Below are 19,656 nucleotides of genomic sequence, written 5' to 3'. Positions count from 1 at the left end.
AAAGTAACTAAGATTGGGAATTTATAAAAACATTTAGTTACTTTACATTCATCATACTTTTAATGAAGATTTAAAGTCTTTGCCCTACCCTTTCGGCTAACGATCCTCCACTAGTCAAGGATGCGGTGGGTGAGAGTGGACACCCATTAAGCTGCCATTTTATAGGCAACAACCTTATACCCTCCCTTATAGACCGACTTTGTGAATGAGGCCTACTAACGGTAAAATGACTTGTTCTTATATATATATATATATATATATATATATATATATATATATATATATATATATATATATTATTAACTTATAATATTATAAAGTATAAGGGTTGAATTTTAACTTTTAAAATTCTAGGGGTTGGACCTAAAGTTTTACTAAGGTGTGTGAGACTTTACATGTTCCAAAACTTGAGGGCAAGTTTTGTAACTTTCAAAACTTTTCATCTGTCATAACTTATGAGTTAATGGTTGATTAAAATGAGAGACTTTTTATTTTATTTAACTTATGTGTTTCTTTAATGGACTTTAAAAGAGTGACTTTTGGTAATCCATAACTTGAGGACAAATTATGGATTCTACTAAAACACATCAAGACCAAGAATTAAACTACCAAGCAAGTTGCAAATAATTCCTGTGATCTTCTAAACTCATAAGTATATGAACATTCATATCAACAATTTCAAGATTCATAAAAAACATATATAAGACTTGAAATTTTGATAATAGCTATTGAAAATGGATTAGCATAACCATTACACCATCTAAAACAAGTTTTATAAGACGAAAACAGTTTAGGGTAATGTTTCTAGTCCATTTCTAGCAGCAAAACTCGAAAAACTGCATTCAAGGGCTCCTACTCGTCGAGTGCAAGAACCTACTTGACGAGTAGGATGAATTAACTAATGGACTTGTCGAGTCCCCCTATGGACTCGGCGAGTTCATGCTGCAAAATGCAGAAAACTGAGTTTTTTCAAAAAGTTTGCATCACATATCATGAAAACAAGCCTAGGCTCTGATACCACTGAAGGGTTTAGAGCATTTTAACACTCCTAAGGTGTACATGCAACCCTAGAAACCTTAGATCTATGTTTTACTAAGATATATGCAAAATTTTCTTTTCCAAGGTTCTTAACCTAACTAGCATGGCATGAGGAACATTGAAACATACAAAGCTAGTACTGTTACATACCTTTTGATAGTGGTTGATTGCTTGAAGTTTGAAAGCCTAGCACCAATAATGTGGATGCCTCAAATGGAAGTCACAAATCACCAAAAACCTTGGAAACCTTTAGAGAGAGTATGAACACTTGTAGAAATCAACCACCTTTTCTCACACACACAACTAGTGCCATTTCAAGTACCAAGGACTCCTTTATATAGTGTGGTGGATTAGGGTTACATCAATGTAAACCCTAATACACATGGCCTTTAATTTCCATGAGATCCATTCTAAATAAGCATTAGCCCACACTGTATAAATACAAGAGTCCATATTTAATTAGTCACACTTTTGATCACTAAATTAATTCTAAATTAATTTTAGATCAAGATTAATTAAATAATATGATTTCATATTAATATATTAGAACTTATAATATATTAATAAATCATAACTTATACTATTCTCAAAAGATTATCCATATAAATTGTTCGGGTGAAGTGCAACCTAAATGGACCATGTCGGGTTAGGTCAAGTACATCTCAAATATAGCTATAGACTTAGACACCTTATCCAACAGTCTCCCACTTGGATAAGTCTAATAACTATAGTTGCGATTATGACTTCAGGAACCGACTAGCAATCGTAGCTCTTAAAATCTGTTAAGCTATGAAGCGCCATTTTAGATAAGGGATCATATAGTCCTCTGTTCTAGATATCAGCCAGACAAATACATGGAACAATGCCTTACTTATTGTCCAGCAGTTTGTTTCCCGATTTCTGATATGTTTGACATAGAACTTAATTTAACACATCAATTTAGTTCTGATCGGTCCCGGTACATAGGCAAACACAAAATCATCGAGGGCCCCATATATTGCTTCTAATCCAAGAAGGAACAGATAAACTTCGACGCATATGCTTGTTCTACTACTTGTTGAATCATACACAAATGCATGTTTTATAACATCGAGTTACCAATGCGTTTTCATACAATCAATGTATAACCATCTCATAGTCAACATGAAACTACTGAGGACATCCTGAAAGGATTTAAACATACAAAGTATCCAAATAAGGTATGTAGGCTTGAGAAATCTATTCGTGGATTTTGACAAGCATTGGGTAGTAGGAATCTATTCTTCCATGAGAAAATCGAAGAGTGTCGTCTTTCTAGATGTCCAGATGAGTCTTGAGTAAATGTTAAAGCTAGTGGGAGTGCAATTGTCTTCCTGGTATTGCATGATGATGGAAATAATGCTCATAGGAAACATCGCCTCTAAGTTGCAAAGTGTAAATGCTCGAGAATTGCTTCACTATAATGGACAAGGGAAAGCAACACTAATACTTGGTCTTCAGATATAAAGTTATAGATTTCAATTTTAATATGATTCTTTCAAATCACAATGTGTCGGAAAGTTTCAACTTAAAAGTTCCAAATGGATTATTCATATGCTTCATAGCAAGGAGTTGAGTGAATCTCAAAGGTCCATTATACGAGTCATGAAATTGACAGGGTAAATCGAGTCCCATATGCTTCATATGTAGGGTCGATTATAAATTTTATGACTTGTGTTTATTCTTATGTTTCATATGTTTTGAGCATCATGAGATTAGATCAGAAGTTGACTTGACTAAATCGCTAAACAACTGTCAAGAACATTCTGAGGTATTGAAAGATACTAAGGAATGGTTTCTTCTAGATAGTATAGAACATGAACGAGAAGAGTTATAGTGACATGAATTTTAGAGATGACTTTGGGTCATAGTCTAAATAGATATTCAATTTGAGTTGTAGCATGAAAGTTTCATGGAGGAGATGGTAGTAGATTCGACAATGTAAGTAAGACCACATTAATGCAAGTGAAGTATTCAAGGAGTGCATCCCGACCAGAAAACTTCGTACTTGGCCTTAGATCTGTTTTGACTAACAAATTATCATTAGAGATATTCTCTGAAAGTTCGGTCGAGTCGACTAAGGATTATTGAGATCATAGAAGGTCAATGCATAAAAGGAGGAAATTTCACTACATCTAAGAAAATGTTGAGGATGGAAATCTAGTTGTGAAATGGATATATTTTCGATGATTCATTCACAACAGTGATGACCAAAGGAAAACATGATATACATGATAACAATATTATCATGAGAAATGTTAACACATTTAGTTGCTAAGTTGATTTCTCCGAAACATTTATACAATAGATAAATCTGTAATTGTTATGGTGATTAAATAAAAGGGAATTATCTATAATCGATGAGTATGATGTCATAGAACAATTAGTTTGTTATTGTGTTTTATTTTTCCTGTTACTTCCTAAATATTAATTTATTCGACATGCCACATTCAGTTGTACTTATAGGAGTAGGTGTTGACTTAAGATTGTCATGAATTGATTGTAGATTGTCCATTGGGATTGGACATTGTATAGGGATTACTGTAATATTCACGAATACTTAGAAAATAGGGACTTTAAGTATTGGTTAAACCCGCACTTAGAGATTAATTCATGGATTCAATCATGAGTAATTCTAAGACGATAATATCTATGATTCTTCAAACAGAGATATATAAGTCGTATTTTGCAAATCAATGTGCATTGGTTTACTCAAATGCATTTCGTAATTAGGTGTCATAAATTGTAATTCCATGCATGATTTGGTGAGTAAAATGTATGATTATATATTCAAAGTTTATTCCTTCCTTTTTCATTAACAAGAAAAGCATTATCTTTGGGACTCTCAATGATTTGTTACTGACATCTGAAGTGCTTGGACAAGCATGGAATAAATTGATGTGTTCAATTAGTGGTCTGAATTCAGTCGTCATAAATCGAAAATCGAGAAACAGAATCTTAGACTATAAGATTGATTTCTAATCCATTTCTCATGTCCATACAGTATCTTGTAGAACAAAGGGATAACTAATCACTTATCTTATAACAAACGTCTAATCAAAGTTTGGAAATGTCTTTGGAAAACACTCTTTATGGTTATTCAGAATTATACTTGTAGTTCTAGTTACTGACTTATCCAAGTGGGAGACTGTGGGATTAATGTGTCTAAGGTCCTAACTAAATTGGTATAATGATGATGAATAAAATTAAAGTCCATTTTGGGTTTCCCTCACAACCATAAAATAGCTTGGATTAATCAAAAGAGTGAGATAAATGATTTGTTAATTTATTATGTGATTAATAAATTAATTTGAAATAGTTAATAATTAATTATGAATTAATTAAAGATAGTTAGTATTGATTAATTATTAATCATAATAAATCTTAAATTAATTCGAGATTAATTGGAATTAATTAAAAGTGCAAGACGTGAATTGTGATTGTTCAATAGTTGAACAAAAGAGACAATTCTAGAAGATTACATGAAATGGATGGTTTTGGGAGCCTCTTTAGGGTTTCCAGAAGGCTCCTGGTTGGTTGCTGATACATAAAGAATTTGAATTGAGATTAAATCTATTATTTAATTATTCAAACATGGACTTATATACAAATTACCTAAACTATAAAAAGGACCATTGGGCATCTAATGTTCGTGGATTCTCATACGTAAAAGGCCGAGAACAAAATTCTCCTCCTCATCTCTCCTCTCTCCTTTAATACTAGGGTTTCCTAAGTTTTGGGTGTGAACCATTAAAGACGACCATACTTTTGGAGCTACAAAGGATATTTGATTAAATTGTTTCAAATCAAACAAGAGGTATATGGTTCTACTCATGAATTTGATTCATAGGGTTTATAGTTTTTATTTCATAAGTATGTTGCTATTAACTGGGAAAAGACATATATCAAATTTAGGTTGCGTGTACCCTTAATTCTTAAGTGAAATTCCTTAAGTACACTTTATTGTAACCTAAAATCCCCAATACGCTTTTATATATAAGGGGATTTTTTTAGTATCTCACCATGGGCATTGAAAGTTAATAGACTGACCATGCCTACCTTATGTATACTTGCATGATTTTTTATAAGTTATGGAAAGAGGTTTATTGGGTTTTTTATGAACACTTTCAATCTTTCACTTAGTTTTTTGTATAAAATTTCAATATTGAGACCTACAGGTAGTTGGTAAAATATTCTTATACACCGTTTGTGGTGCAAATTAAACTAATAAAACTCCACAAAATATATATATATATATATATATATATACAAAGCCTAGCATAAGCTCTAATATAGGATGCAAGAAAGATGGTAGAGAGTAATTTGAAAGAATTTTGTTAAAACTATGTAGTTTTTTTATAGTTCTATATCTAATATTAGGTATATAACAGCCATATATATATATATATATATATATATATATATATATATATATATATATATATATATATATATATATATATATATATATATATATATATATCATGTAAACATTATTTTGTAAGCCAAGTCGCATTTTTGAAGCTGCCCCTATGCTTTGCGAAGAGCAACAACAAGGATATCTGTGAGATTATGATGATCGAGAATCCATGGAAGACTTTTCTTGGTCTAGGTTTTTAGAATTGTATATTTAGATTTGATAGGATTTAGAAGATGCATGACTTTTTAATTGATGAGGGAGATATAGAATATTTGACAAAACCTTATATGGAGAAATAACATAAGGCCAAATGGATCCAAAAGAAGCGCAACTTAAAACAGACATACATTTTGATCTGTCAGGAATTTAAAAGCCCACTATATATCGTTGAAATCTCTCAACAGGTTGAAGCTCATGGAAGTTTGCTAGAGGTGACCTACCCCTTAGCAACTTTTGGGAAAGACTATGATCTTATTAGCTTATAACTTTTCTAAAATCAGTTTTTAATTTTTTTTTTTTTGATTAGTTTTGTGGTGAAAAAAGTCAGCAAATTAATAAGTTAAAGAGTGTTTGGCTAGCTTATACATGTAAAATGACCAAAAAAAATACTTATTGAATTATGACTTTTTTAAAAAGCCAAATATGTCTAACTTTTCAGAAACTCCTTTTCGAATTTGTTTTTAACTTTTTTAGAAGTTATTTTAAAAATGACTTTTACAATTGTTAAACATTATTTCGTACTTATTAGATTTTTGAACATTTAATAAGTTAACAAAGAGTTTTCAAGGAAAATCGCAATCACCCTTTACATTTTTTTTTCTAATTATGGCTGCCAAATGTTGACCTATCGGCATCACTGTTGAGAACAAGGCTTGATAGGGCATCCCACCCGATCCCCGATAGAGAATTCACATGGTCTAATGCGGCCCCAAAAAAGGTTTCGTGTTTCGTATGGCGGGCAAAACAAAACCGAATCCCATTAATGGTTGCTCTATACAAAAGAGGAGTTCCGGTCAACTCTATTATGTGTGGTGCATGTCAAAGAAATGAGGAAACAGCGGATCACTTTTTTATTGGGTGCATGATGACGAAAGAAGTTTGGTCGGCAGTGGAGCAATGGTGTCGGGTTCCGTATTCAATCCATGACTGTACAATAGTTCACCAGGTTCTGGCGAGGGATAGAAAAGGGAGACAATGCCCAACAGAAAAAAAATTATGGATGCCATAAAATACTGGACAATTTGGTGCTTTTGGAAAGCAAGAAACGAATGAGTTTTCAGAAATTTTAGAAGCTAATCTGCGAAGATAATGGATACTATTAAATCGGTATTATTCAGTTGGATAAAACATAGAATCAACAAAGGTGTTTTGGATTGGAATCTATGGTGTAATGATCCGTTAAAATGCGGTTGAGGTCTAGTAGGAGATATCATGTTTAAATTAACTTGGACTTTTTACTCTTTTGCTTCACTAGCATCTTGCTAGTGTAGCCTTTTATAATATATTTGCCGGTTTCAAAAATAATTATAGCTACCAAATCTAATCTCTCACATATATAGTACCGTATCCTATGCCTTTGAATGCATATCGATTTAAATATATAATTTATAATCTTTAGTTTTTAACACTTCGTCTTGTTTATTTCCATTATGCACCATTAATTAGCATTATGCATCATTAATTATTATGAAATAGCGGTTCAATATTACAGTTAAATTATTTATTTTTATTGTGATTTTAATTGGTGAGATACAGTTATATATATATATATATATATATATATATATATATATATATATATATATATATATATATATATATATATATTATGTAAATATTATTTTGAAAGGCAAGTCGCGTTTTTGAAGCTGTCTTTAGGCTTAACAAAGAGCATCAACAAGGATATCTATGAGACTATGAAGATTGAGAATCCATGGAAGACTTTCTTTGTTTAGATTTTTAGTCTTGTCTATTTAGATATGATAGGATTTATGAGACACATTCATTCTTAAATGATTTGGGAGATATAGAAGACAAAAACCTTATATGGAGAAATGAGAGAATGCCAAATGGGTCCAAAAGTAGCGCACCTTAAAATGAACATATATTTTAATCTACCATGAGTTTCAGGGCCCACTATATTTTGCTGAAATATCTCGACATGCTAGAGCTCATGACAGTTTGCTGAAGATGACCTACCTTTAGCCGATCCCCAAATTCCACTGGATCTATTTTTTTAATTAATTGATGAAAATTTTGTCTTAATTTACGAGATAAATGAAGTAATTTTAATACAAGGGGGTGTTTTGAGATTGCTTTTTTAAACTTTAAAAGAACTTTTGGCAAAGACTTATCAATTTATAATTTTTCTAAAAGGAGTTTAAAAAAAATATTTGGATTAACTTTGTTGTGAAAAAAATCAATAAGTGAGTGTTTGACTAGCTTATATATATATATATATATATATATATATATATATATATATATATATATATATATATATATATATATATATCGTTAGGTTCAAATGTTTCTACTATTTATTATGTGCATTTATGATTGATTCTGGTGCAATCACTTTAGTTATTTTAAAAAAATAATTAATGGATATTTAATGTTGAAGATTTAATTAATACTCATTATATCTTTAACATCTAATATGCATTAATTATTTTTTTAAAATAACTAAAATGATTCGTCCAAAATCATTCTTACATGCACACAATAGATAGTTAGAACACAATTATCTAATTAACTAACTAACTAACTATATATATATATATATATATATATATATATATATATATATATATATATATATATATATATATATATATATATATATATATATATAGGTTCAGGTTCATTTGAGACAATTCTAATTTTGTGTGAGTGTGAGACCAAATCTAAAAATAATTTTAAAATGCTAAATAAATGGAAAAATCCAAAAATTTATTTATTAAATATCATTTTCGGAACTTGAATTAACTAAAAAAAATCTTTTTTTTTTAAAATACGTGAAATATTCTAATAGAATATTACACTGACATATTTCTAAAAAATAATTTTAAAATGCAAAATAAATGGAAAAATCTAAAAAAAAAATTTAATATTATTTTCGGAACTTGAATTAATTAAAAAAATTCCTTTTTTTTTGACAAATACGTGTAATATTACACTGTACATATTCTAAAAAATAATTTTAAAATGCAAAATAAATGGAAATATTCAAAAATTCTTTTTTTAATTACTATTTTCGGAACTTGAATTAACTAAAAAAAAATAAAAAAAAAAAAAAAAATGCGTTTCACGATCTCACAAAATTAAGCTGTCTCACATGAATATATATATATATATATATATATATATATATATATATATATATATATATATATATATATATATATATATATATATATATATGTATGTGTGTGTGTTTGTGTGTGTATGTGTGAGAAATTAATGACCAAAAAAGACTTCTTGACTTATAACTTTTCCAAAAAACAGATTTTCCAAACTTTTCAAAAATACTTTTTTGAATGTTTTTTTAACCTCTTAAAAAATTATTTAAAAATGACTTTTACAATTCACAAATACTATTTATGAGTTATTCGATTTTTGAAAAGTTAATAAAAAGTTTTCAAATGAAGTCCCAAAACACCCTCTAAATTTTTTTTTTTTTTTTTTTTTTTTCTCTCTAAATATGGCTGCCAAATCTAATCTCTCCTATATATAGGGTCCTGTCATACGCCTTTGAATGTATATTGTTTAAAATACAGTTTCTACTCTTTGAGTTTTTAACACTTTGTGTTTGCTTATTTCGGTTATGCATCATTAGTTATTATGAAATAGCCGTTTAGTAGTAAGTAATTAGTTACCGGTTAATTATTTATTTTTATTTTGATTTTAATTGGTGAAATACATGTTGATTTTGTCTATTGCCGGCCAATATGTTGTCATTTCAAATACAGAAATGTGTATTATTGTAAATGTCAAATTTATTGTTTTGTAAATTTAAAACTTTACTTTGTTGTGGTTTTCTTTGTATGGTCTAACAAGGTGCTTTTCTCCTTCTTGAGATTAAATATATTTGTTACAGTTGTAAACTAACATAGTTTTTGACTTTAAAAGGATAAAAAAATAACAATAATAATAATAACTTGTATTAACTATTTGATTATGATTTTGTTGTAAAACACACAACGAGTCAAAACCGATTTAATTTCCTGCTCATATTATTGAACACTGTTTCCGCAATCATTGAAAAAGTTGAAGACCAAAACAAACTCGACATGTATTGACCAAAACGATCTTAATCATAAGTAAAAGGTACATGAATAAGTCATGTATATCGTCATAAAAAAGAGAACGCGTTAAGAAAATCAAGACGACGTTTTTCAATATTTTAACGAATAAGTAATAAGTAAAGTCTAATAATATGCTAGTTTTATGCCATTTGTCATGTTTACATTTTGTGGGGTTAATTGGCCAAAATCAGAAAAATTTAAAAACTAAAAACGTCAAAACATCATAGATGAAAGAATTTGGATATGATGGTTTTTCTATAACTTTCAGCATGGGACGTTACGTAATTTTTCAAAGCTAAAAACTTATGTTCGTTTAAAATGAAACTGTATATATTCCATGACATTTGTAATTAGGTGGATACATAAGTTCTGAATATATATATTTAAAAAAAAACATGTGTATAAGTTCATATGTAGTTGTATAGTTGAATATGGAGAAATTAAAGGATTAAAGAATAGAGAGACGTAACAGTCGATGATGATGGCCGAATCACAGATATATGCTAAGATCCAATTCCACCATTAAATAAAAAAGCCGGCTTTAACTTCTTTGTAAACTTTCCAATTATGTAGATGACAGAATCAGAGATGCCATTCTACAGAAACAACTGACATTTGCTTGCTTATTTAACATAAACAACACTAGTATTTTACTCATACTTCTTACATTTTTTAGATTTGTATTGCATAACTCAATATGGAGAAAAGTAGTCAAGATAATAAAGATGGAATTTTTAGGTACGCAGAAGGGTATGACAAGTTTCTGATGTTTTGTGGGACATTAGGAAGCATAGGAGATGGGTTGCAGATTCCATTAATGATGTATGTTCTTAGTGACGTCATTAACGATTTCGGAAATCCAAATGCCAAACTCACTAATTCCATTGTTGATAAGGTAATTCATGATTCAATCACTTCATTCTTTGCGTTTAAATCACATATTTTGTGTCGGTTTTCATTTATTTTCTGTTTCAGTATTCTCTCAGGTTGCTCTATGTTGCAATATTGGTTGGATTATCGGCTTTCATTGGTAATTAATTTGGTTTACTTCCATTTCTAGCATGCATGCATGATTCTTGAGTTCATAATTTATGTAACCATTTTTAATTAAGTATATTGAATTCATTGTTTTTGCAGAAGGACTTTGTTGGGCTAGAACCGCAGAGCGACAAACTTCTAGAATGCGATTAGAGTACCTTAAATCTGTCCTTAAACAAGATGTTGGTTTTTTTGACACACAAGAAGCTGGGTCCTCTACTACGTATCAAGTTGTTTCAACTATCACTGCTGATTCCAACATGATCCAAGTCACCATTGGTGAAAAGGTTGTCTTTTTGCTAACCAACTTCGCTTCTTCAATTCGAATGTTAGAAATGTAGAATCCTCGATTTTCTTTAAAAAGATATGATACCATGTTAGGAATATAGAGTCCTAGATTTTCTCTAAAAAAATCCCACAAAATTAGTGGAGTCTCATACTAGAAAGACCACTCTAACATTGTGTTAGTCCTAAAACGTTTGACATTAGCTCTGATACCATGTTAGAAATCTAGAGTCCTAGATTTTCTTTTAAAGAGAGTCTTTAAAGGAAAAAATAGAGACTCCAACATATATAAAAGTGATTGGACTGTATCTAGCTGATGTTAAGCGGGTAATTATTAAACAAGTATCTTGATTGATATTTGGTAAAGTTTAATCTTTTTTTGTCTTAGACTAATTGGAATTTTTATTTTTATTTTGTAAATGTAGATACCAAATTGTCTAGCCTACTTGTCATCCTTCTTCTTCTGCCACATATTCGCATTTGTTCTCTCATGGAGGATTACACTTGCGGCTCTTCCATTCACAGTCATCTTCCTTGTTCCAGCTCTAGGATTTGGCAAGCACATGATGGATGTAGCAATGTTAATGGTTGCATCATATGGCACTGCGGGTAGTATTGCAGAACAAGCGATTTCTTCCATAAGAACTGTGTATTCTTACGTTGGAGAGAGACAAACCATCAATAAATTCAGCAAGGCACTTGAAACAACTACTGAACTAGGAATCAAAGTAGGTCTTGCTAGAGGACTTATGCTCGGAAGCATGGGAACTATCTATGTTAGTTGGGCTTTTCAAGCTTGGGTTGGATCACTTCTTGTAAGCAAACATGGCGAAAAGGGTGGCGATGTTTTTGTAGCTGGATTCAATGTGCTCATGGGAGGATTGTAAGCTCATTTAGTTTCTTAATTGTCACACATCAAACACGTCCTTTTGCCTCTATATATGTTGGGGTTTTCCTCTTTTTGAACACTATCTTTGCGTGAAAATCAAGGATGTACACTATATGCCACACATTTCCACCGGATATACTTTGTTTTTCTAAGTTGATTAGAGCATAAAGCTCAAAAATCTTTCAAATCTTGTAGGAACATTTTGACAACACTCCCAAATCTTACCGCAATAACGGAATCACAAGGGGCTGCTACTCGAATTAACGAGATGATCAACAGAAAGCCAACCATTGACTCTGAAGATAAGAAAGGAAAGGCGTTATCATACGTAAGAGGGGAAATCGAGTTGAAGGGCATCTACTTTAGCTACCCATCAAGGCCAGATACCGCAATCTTACAAGGTTTAAACCTACGAGTACCATCTGGTAAAACTGTCGGTCTAGTTGGAGGGAGTGGTTCAGGCAAATCAACCATTATATCGTTACTTCAACGGTTTTATGATCCAATAGAGGGTGAAATTTTCTTGGATGGATACAAGATAAAGAAACTTCATCTTAAATGGTTAAGATCCCAAATAGGTTTGGTTAATCAAGAACCAATTCTCTTTGCAACATCTATTAGAGAAAACATCTTGTTTGGAAAAGAAGGAGCTTCCATGGATGATGTTGTGGTAGCGGCTAAGGGCGCAAACGCGCATGATTTCATAGTTAAGTTGCCAGATGGATACGAAACCAATGTAAGTCGAATTATATTTATCTCTTTTACAAAGTAAAGAAAATAAAATACTCCACATATCTAACATAATATCATGGTATCAGAACTAGTATCTAATCAGCCAAACACAATGTCATCTGCCTCTGTATCATGGTATCAGAACTAGTATCTAATCAGTCAAACACAGTGTCATCTGCCTCTGTATCATGGTATCAGAACTAGTATCTAATCAGTCAAGCACAGTGTCATCTGCCTCTGTATCATGTATATATATATATATATATATATATATATATATATATATATATATATATATATATATATATATATTCATGTAGAGTTCTCTTAGAAAAATTTAAAGACTTCATTTATCTAACATGATCTTACATTACTTGTTTAAAGGTTGGACAATTTGGATTTCAACTATCGGGTGGGCAAAAGCAACGAATTGCAATCGCTCGAGCCCTAATTAGAGACCCGAAAATCTTGCTACTTGATGAAGCAACAAGTGCACTCGATGCACAATCCGAAAAAGTCGTTCAAGAAGCCATAGATCAAGCCTCGGTTGGAAGAACAACAATCGTAATCGCACACCGGCTCTCCACAATTCGAAAAGCCAATCTAATTTTCGTCCTTCGATCCGGGAAAGTACTTGAATCCGGTTCACACGATGAGCTCATGCAAATGGGCAAAGAATACTTCGAAATGGTGCAACTACAACAATCCGCACCACAAAATGAATTAACCCCACGGTCTAGTGCTAGTAACCACATGAGCCATTATCGAGCCATGGTTGCACCAAGTCCAGCAAGTGCAAGATCAAGTGCACCAGGGACACCATCATTGAACCCATTTAGCCCCGCTTTCTCCATGAGTGCACCCTACTCAGTCCAATACGATGCATCTTATGAAAGTGAAGACGAAGATGGTTCGAACCAACCGGCTCACCCAGCCCCATCTCAAATCCGGTTACTTAAAATGAATACACCCGAATGGGGTAAAGCTTTATGGGGTTGTATAGGGGCTATAGCTTCGGGTGCAGTTCAACCGATAAATGCGTATTGTGTAGGTGGGTTGATTAACGTTTATTTTCGGCCAGATAAATCATCGATTGTGGGACACGCGCGGGTGTATTCGTTCGTGTTCTTAGGGCTTGGGGTTTTTAACTTTTTCTCGAGTGTAATTCAACATTATAGCTTTGCAGTCATGGGAGAAAAGTTGACCACAAGGGTACGTGAGAAACTACTTGAAAAGCTTCTGACTTTTGAGATTGGATGGTATGATCAAGATGAAAACACAAGTGCAGCGATTTGTGCACGTTTATCAACCGAAGCTAATATGGTTCGATCCCTAGTTGGAGACCGGTTATCTTTACTAACACAAGCTTTTTTCGGCGCCATTTTTGCTTACACTTTGGGAATTGTACTCTCATGGCGGCTGGCTCTTGTTTTGATGGCGGCTCAGCCGTTTCTCATTGGAAGCTTCTACGCTAGGAGTGTTTTAATGAAGAGTTTATCTGAGAAGTCTCAAAAAGCTCAAAAAGAAGGAAGTCAATTAGCAAGTGAAGCTGTTATAAACCATCGAACGATTACAGCGTTTTCATCTCAAAAGCGGATAGTCGGGTTGTTTAAGGATACTTTAGAAGGTCCCCGGAAGGAAAGTGTCCGACAGTCTTATTTCTCCGGGATTGGTCTCTTCAGCTCACAGTTTCTTGCAGCGGCTTCTACTGCATTGGCGTATTGGTATGGAGGTAGGCTGTTGACACAAGGGTTGATAGAACCAGCGAAGCTTTTTCAAGCGTTTTTGGTGTTACTATTCACAGCTTACACCATAGCAGACGCTGGAAGCATGACGAAAGATATCTCAAGAGGAAGCAATGCAGTTGGTTCGGTGTTTGCGATTCTTGATAAGACAACTGAAATCGATCCAGATACTTCATGGGGACGTGAGTCTATTAAAGGGAACATAAGAGGTCGTGTAGAGTTGAAAAACGTCTTCTTTGCTTACCCATCTAGACCAGATCAGATGGTGTTCAAAGGAATAAACCTTAAAATCAGGCAAGGAACTTCAATGGCGCTTGTGGGTCCGAGTGGGTCTGGTAAATCGACTGTTATCGGGTTGATCGAAAGGTTTTATGACCCGTTGAAAGGTGCGGTTTTTATCGATGAACGAGATATAAAAGATTATAACTTGAGAGCTTTGAGGTTACATATCGCGCTAGTGAGTCAAGAACCAACGTTGTTCGCAGGAACAATCCATGAAAACATTGCTTACGGGAAACCAGGTGCTAAAGAATCTGAGATCAGAAAGGCTGCGATGCTCGCAAACGCCCATGAGTTCATAAGGTATACTAAAGTACTAAACTTTATAAAACTTGTCACCTTTTTTATTCGGATTTGGATTCGCTAACTTTATAAGATTGTGATTGAATACAGTGGGATGAAAGATGGTTATGAGACATACTGTGGAGAAAGGGGAGTGCAGTTATCCGGTGGTCAGAAACAGAGAATAGCGTTGGCTCGTGCGATGCTCAAGAACCCTAGTATTCTTCTGTTAGATGAGGCGACGAGTGCTCTTGATACTGTTTCAGAGAGCTTGGTTCAAGAAGCATTGGAGAAGATGATGAAAGGGAGGACGTGTATTGTTGTGGCTCATCGTCTTTCTACCATACAGAAGTCCGATTCGATTGCGGTGATTCAAGATGGGAAAGTGGCGGAGCAAGGGTCTCATTCTGATCTGCTGTCTGTACGCGGCGGAGCGTATTCTAATCTTGTCAAAATGCAAGGTGGTAGCTCGCCTTACCGCTGATGAAACACGGTGGTAAGTGGGTTACTAGGGTTTTGTAAATTGAAGAAAAGACTGTTGTGAGATAATATTTTCTCTTTTTTTCTATAAAAAGAATAAGACAAAAATTACACATTTTATACATATAAAAAAAATGTCAAATTAACCCCACAAACTATTTTGAATTCGCATATTCAATCCCAAAACATTGGTTGGTGTTTTATGAGAACATAACGTAGATGTCCACGAGCTTTTTTGGTTTTTTTACCTGATATAATAGGTTTTAACCAAATCATCAAACTTAAAAGTCAAAATTAGGACTTACCCATTTCATCTTCTTCCGATTCGTCTCCTTCACCACCCATAACCGTGATTTATGGTCAGAGAATTGAAATCGGATTTTGACCAGAGAATTAAAAAGAATTTTACAACTCCATCATCATGAAAATTGTCTCCAACTTGTTTGTAAGAAGAACAGTAAGGTTGGATTCCGAGATGAAGGAGAGCTTCATCAATTGTCGATTTTCATATGATTTCATAACTTTCGATACACTCTCTTCGGTAACCACAACTAATCATCGTATTAACTATCAGCATGAGAGTTGCAATTGCAATCATCGACAGTGGTTCAACATTAGAAACCAAGATATGTAGTTTTTGTTCATCATTTTCAATTACGTGTTGGACGATAGCAATTGAGAAGGCCAGCTAGAAACAGATCTAGGCTCTAAGTATTCATAATTATCTAATAAGATAAAATGAAATTGTTTCTCAAGACATTTCATTGCTATTTGCATCAGTCTCTCTAAGCAATGGCAAACATATCTGATCTCGGATCATTTGAAAAATGAGGAAAAGCATCGTGTGGTGTAGTCCTCTGACGCATGTTGACTTATAAGTAATTGTTTTGAATAAAAAAGATAAAGACAAAGCTCGATTATAAAACCTAATATATCATGTAGTAGGGACCAAAAAAGCAAGTGGACATCTACTTTATGTCCACATAAAGCACTAAAAAAAAGTTTTGTGACCGAATGAACAAATTCAAAATAGTTTGTGGGGCTAACGTGTCATTATCCCTAAAAAAAGAGTAAATTACATATACTTCTAATAAGTGTTGCATTTGGTTCGGATTTGTATAAACTATAATCTCAAGTCGACTTAAAATAATCATTTGGATTTATTTTGATTTGATTCGCAATCAAATTAAAATTAGATTATATGGTATGGATATAATGACATAGAACATGTCGTAATGCATGACCCCCTCCCCCTCCCCCTCCCCATAACCACCATAGGTATGTTATGTTATGCTCTGAAACCCGACTAAAGAATGGAATGAGTAGCAAAGAGGGTGGTATGGATGGAGGTGCTTGGCAGGAGGAAGCAACCCCTAGGGCAGAGAAAAGGCAAAACATAATCGAAGCACACGCAAACCATGTTGGAGGAGAGAAGATTCATCGTAGAGTTTTTTTTTATCTAGATTAGGTTTTTGAAGATTCAATTCGGTGCGGGAAGAAAGCGGGATTTTAATGTTTTAAAATCATTTTTTATTTAAATCGGTTTACTAGTTAGTTTTTAGTTCAATAAGTTTGATGGTGTTTAATCATGTTTTCATATTTTTTTATGTATTTTTTACTTTTCTATATATATATATATATATATATATATATATATATATATATATATATATATATATATATATATATATATATATATATATATATAGAGAGAGAGAGAGAGAGCGAGAATTTAACATCCATAAACATAAATCATTATCATAATGAACTATATTATAAAGTGCATAATAGTTGAAAAGTAAAAGACTTCTAAGTTGAGAAGATTGGCACCACACATGTGCATCAAAGTCATATTTAGTAGCATGCATCGGTGTCATTCGAGTTATATATACTTCGGATAACCTAACCAATCGAGTTGTTAAATTTGTTTTGGAAGTAGGTTGTTTTTAATGGGAAACTAAAATCCAACTTCCAAGTCTAATAGACAAGTTAAAACTTTTTTTATAGGTTCTTTCACATAAGTTTAACCTGGTTTTTGATGAAACCACCCGGTTCGATCCGATCAAAAAAATTAACATAAAATCGGTCATTGTTGAACTGCTCTTGTCTTCGGTTTCTAGTTCGACCGGATCGAACCGATTTTAAAACATCAATATCTAAAACTAATTAATATTTAACATAAAATTGATCCAAGACTGAATTTTAGTCCTAAATAAGTTACATTCCAAATGGCACTTGTAAGTGACTCATTAGTCTATGATATATGGTATCTATGACTAATTAATCAGTCTAGATACTAAGACACGATTAGTTATACGTATTAATTAAAATGCCAAATAGTGAATGTTTATTAGGGACTAAAATTAAATCTTTATATAATTTCATGTTTGTAGGACAAATTTGTGTAATTGTATCAGTGACTAAAATTCAGTCCTTAATAAGTTCCTTACAAAATTAAAACGGGCACAAGTCTACCAGGGATTGAAATTCAATCCCTCGTAACTTTACCTTCATAGTTAAAATTGATGCTAGACTATTCAAAACTAAAACTCAGTCCGCAATGTGTTAACTATCGAACCTAAACTGCCAAAAATATGTTAGGGACTAAATTTTAGTCTTAATAGTTTTGGTCAGTCTTTAATAGATCACACATTAAAATCAACCTTAAATAGTATCTAAGACTAATTCATTAGTCCCAGATACATGGTATCTAAGATTGATTAATCAGAGTCTAATATTTAGTCGTGGAAATCCCTTTTTATTGTAGTGTGTCGTAACATAAACTCTATTGGGTAACCACAAAACTAATAAACATTACAATACACATTATCAGTTATAACATTGTATTTTGCATTTATTCAATTTATTTCATATAAACAATTTAAATACAAACAAATACAATTGATATAAATACACTACATTTTCAAACGGAAAGCGACAGAATTATATATATATATATATATATATATATATATATATATATATATATATATATTTAGAGAGAGAGAGAGAGAGATGAGGAGGGGGGGAGTTGGGTTGTAGCACACGACATCAAAACAAATACCAAAATCAACACACATATCAATGGGATTTAACGGTGAGTACGTACGTTTATGAGTGAGGTGATAGTCATGAGGAAGGGTGGTTATTGTGGTGATGAATGGTGACATGGATGAGGGAGACGATCTAGGGCAAAACAGGGCACAACAGGATGGAAAAGGGTCGAATAGAGGGGGATAACCAAGGGTAGAGCGGTAAAGAAGGGCTTATCGGATCAGTTATGTAGGCGATGTCGATGGACTGGTCAGGGTGTACAGCAAGTCAGAATTTAGTGAATCGAGGCGACATCGCTGGCTAAGATGGAGACAAGGGTGTCACTATCGGAGAGAGGTAATTAGAGAGTTATAGATCGAAGATGAAGTTGGAGGAATTTGGGGACATCGTGGATAGTGAAGGGGGTGATCATAAGTATGTGTATGTGTATGTATGTTTATGTATGTGTATGTATGTATGTATGTATGTATGTATGTATGTATGTATGTATGTATGTATGTATGTATGTATGTATGTATGTATGTGTATGTATGTATGTATATGTGTATGAATGTATGTATGTATGTTTATGTGTGTGTATGTGTATATATGTATGTGGGTGAAAGTAGTGATTTTAATGTTAAAGCATGAAATGAGTAATGGATTGAAAGGTGCACACCGCTATACATACGTAGATATTAGGTATAAGTGGGTGAAAGTATAGATAATCGTGTACAATAGAGGTGCAAAAAAAATTCGGTCCTCGAAATATTGTAAATAAGCAAAATTTGTAGGTAATCCATCAGAAAATAGCGACAGAATGTTGACGAAATGGCCATCCGTCAGCATTTTGTCACTATTCCGCCATTATTTTCCGACGGATTACGTACAACTTATCCTTATTTTTGACATTTTGGTCACCGGATTTCATTGTTTTCGCTTTGTTTTTTTCGCACCACTGTTATACATGATTATCTATACTTTTACCAACTTATACCTAATATCTATGTGTGTATTGTGCACCTTTCAATCGGTTACTCATTTCGTGCTTTAACATCACAATTACTATTTTCATATTCATCTACATACATACATATTCATCTACATACA

At 32.6% G+C, this 19,656-nt stretch overlaps 1 protein-coding gene across 1 annotated transcript; it reads left to right on the top strand.

Moving 5' to 3' along the window:
* Positions 1-10,464: 10,464 nt before the first annotated feature.
* Positions 10,465-15,576, top strand: LOC145014069 (putative multidrug resistance protein). Its single transcript, XM_078972438.1, has 7 exons — positions 10,465-10,678; positions 10,759-10,813; positions 10,921-11,108; positions 11,532-11,989; positions 12,191-12,731; positions 13,112-15,054; positions 15,145-15,576. The coding sequence occupies exons 1-7, from the start codon at positions 10,481-10,483 to the stop codon at positions 15,515-15,517; spliced, it is 3,756 nt and encodes a 1,251-aa protein (XP_078828564.1). The 5' UTR covers positions 10,465-10,480; the 3' UTR covers positions 15,518-15,576.
* Positions 15,577-19,656: the final 4,080 nt, after the last annotated feature.

This window comes from Lactuca saligna, chromosome 9 (genome assembly GCF_052625555.1).
Source record: "Lactuca saligna cultivar CGN05327 chromosome 9, ASM5262555v1, whole genome shotgun sequence".
Classification (NCBI taxonomy): Eukaryota; Viridiplantae; Streptophyta; class Magnoliopsida; order Asterales; family Asteraceae; genus Lactuca; species Lactuca saligna.
This window is presented reverse-complemented; position numbering and strand designations above follow the sequence as displayed.

What these genes read in the sequence shown, in the direction of transcription:
- LOC145014069 (XM_078972438.1), top strand. Translation starts at nt 10,481, where the DNA reads ATGGAGAAAAGTAGTCAAGATAATAAAGATGGAATTTTTAGGTACGCA. An exon ending in AAGTCACCATTGGTGAAAAG is followed by an intron (nt 11,109 to 11,531) that starts GTTGTCTTTTTG and finishes TTGTAAATGTAG; the next exon opens with ATACCAAATTGTCTAGCCTA. An exon ending in AATGTGCTCATGGGAGGATT is followed by an intron (nt 11,990 to 12,190) that starts GTAAGCTCATTT and finishes CAAATCTTGTAG; the next exon opens with GAACATTTTGACAACACTCC.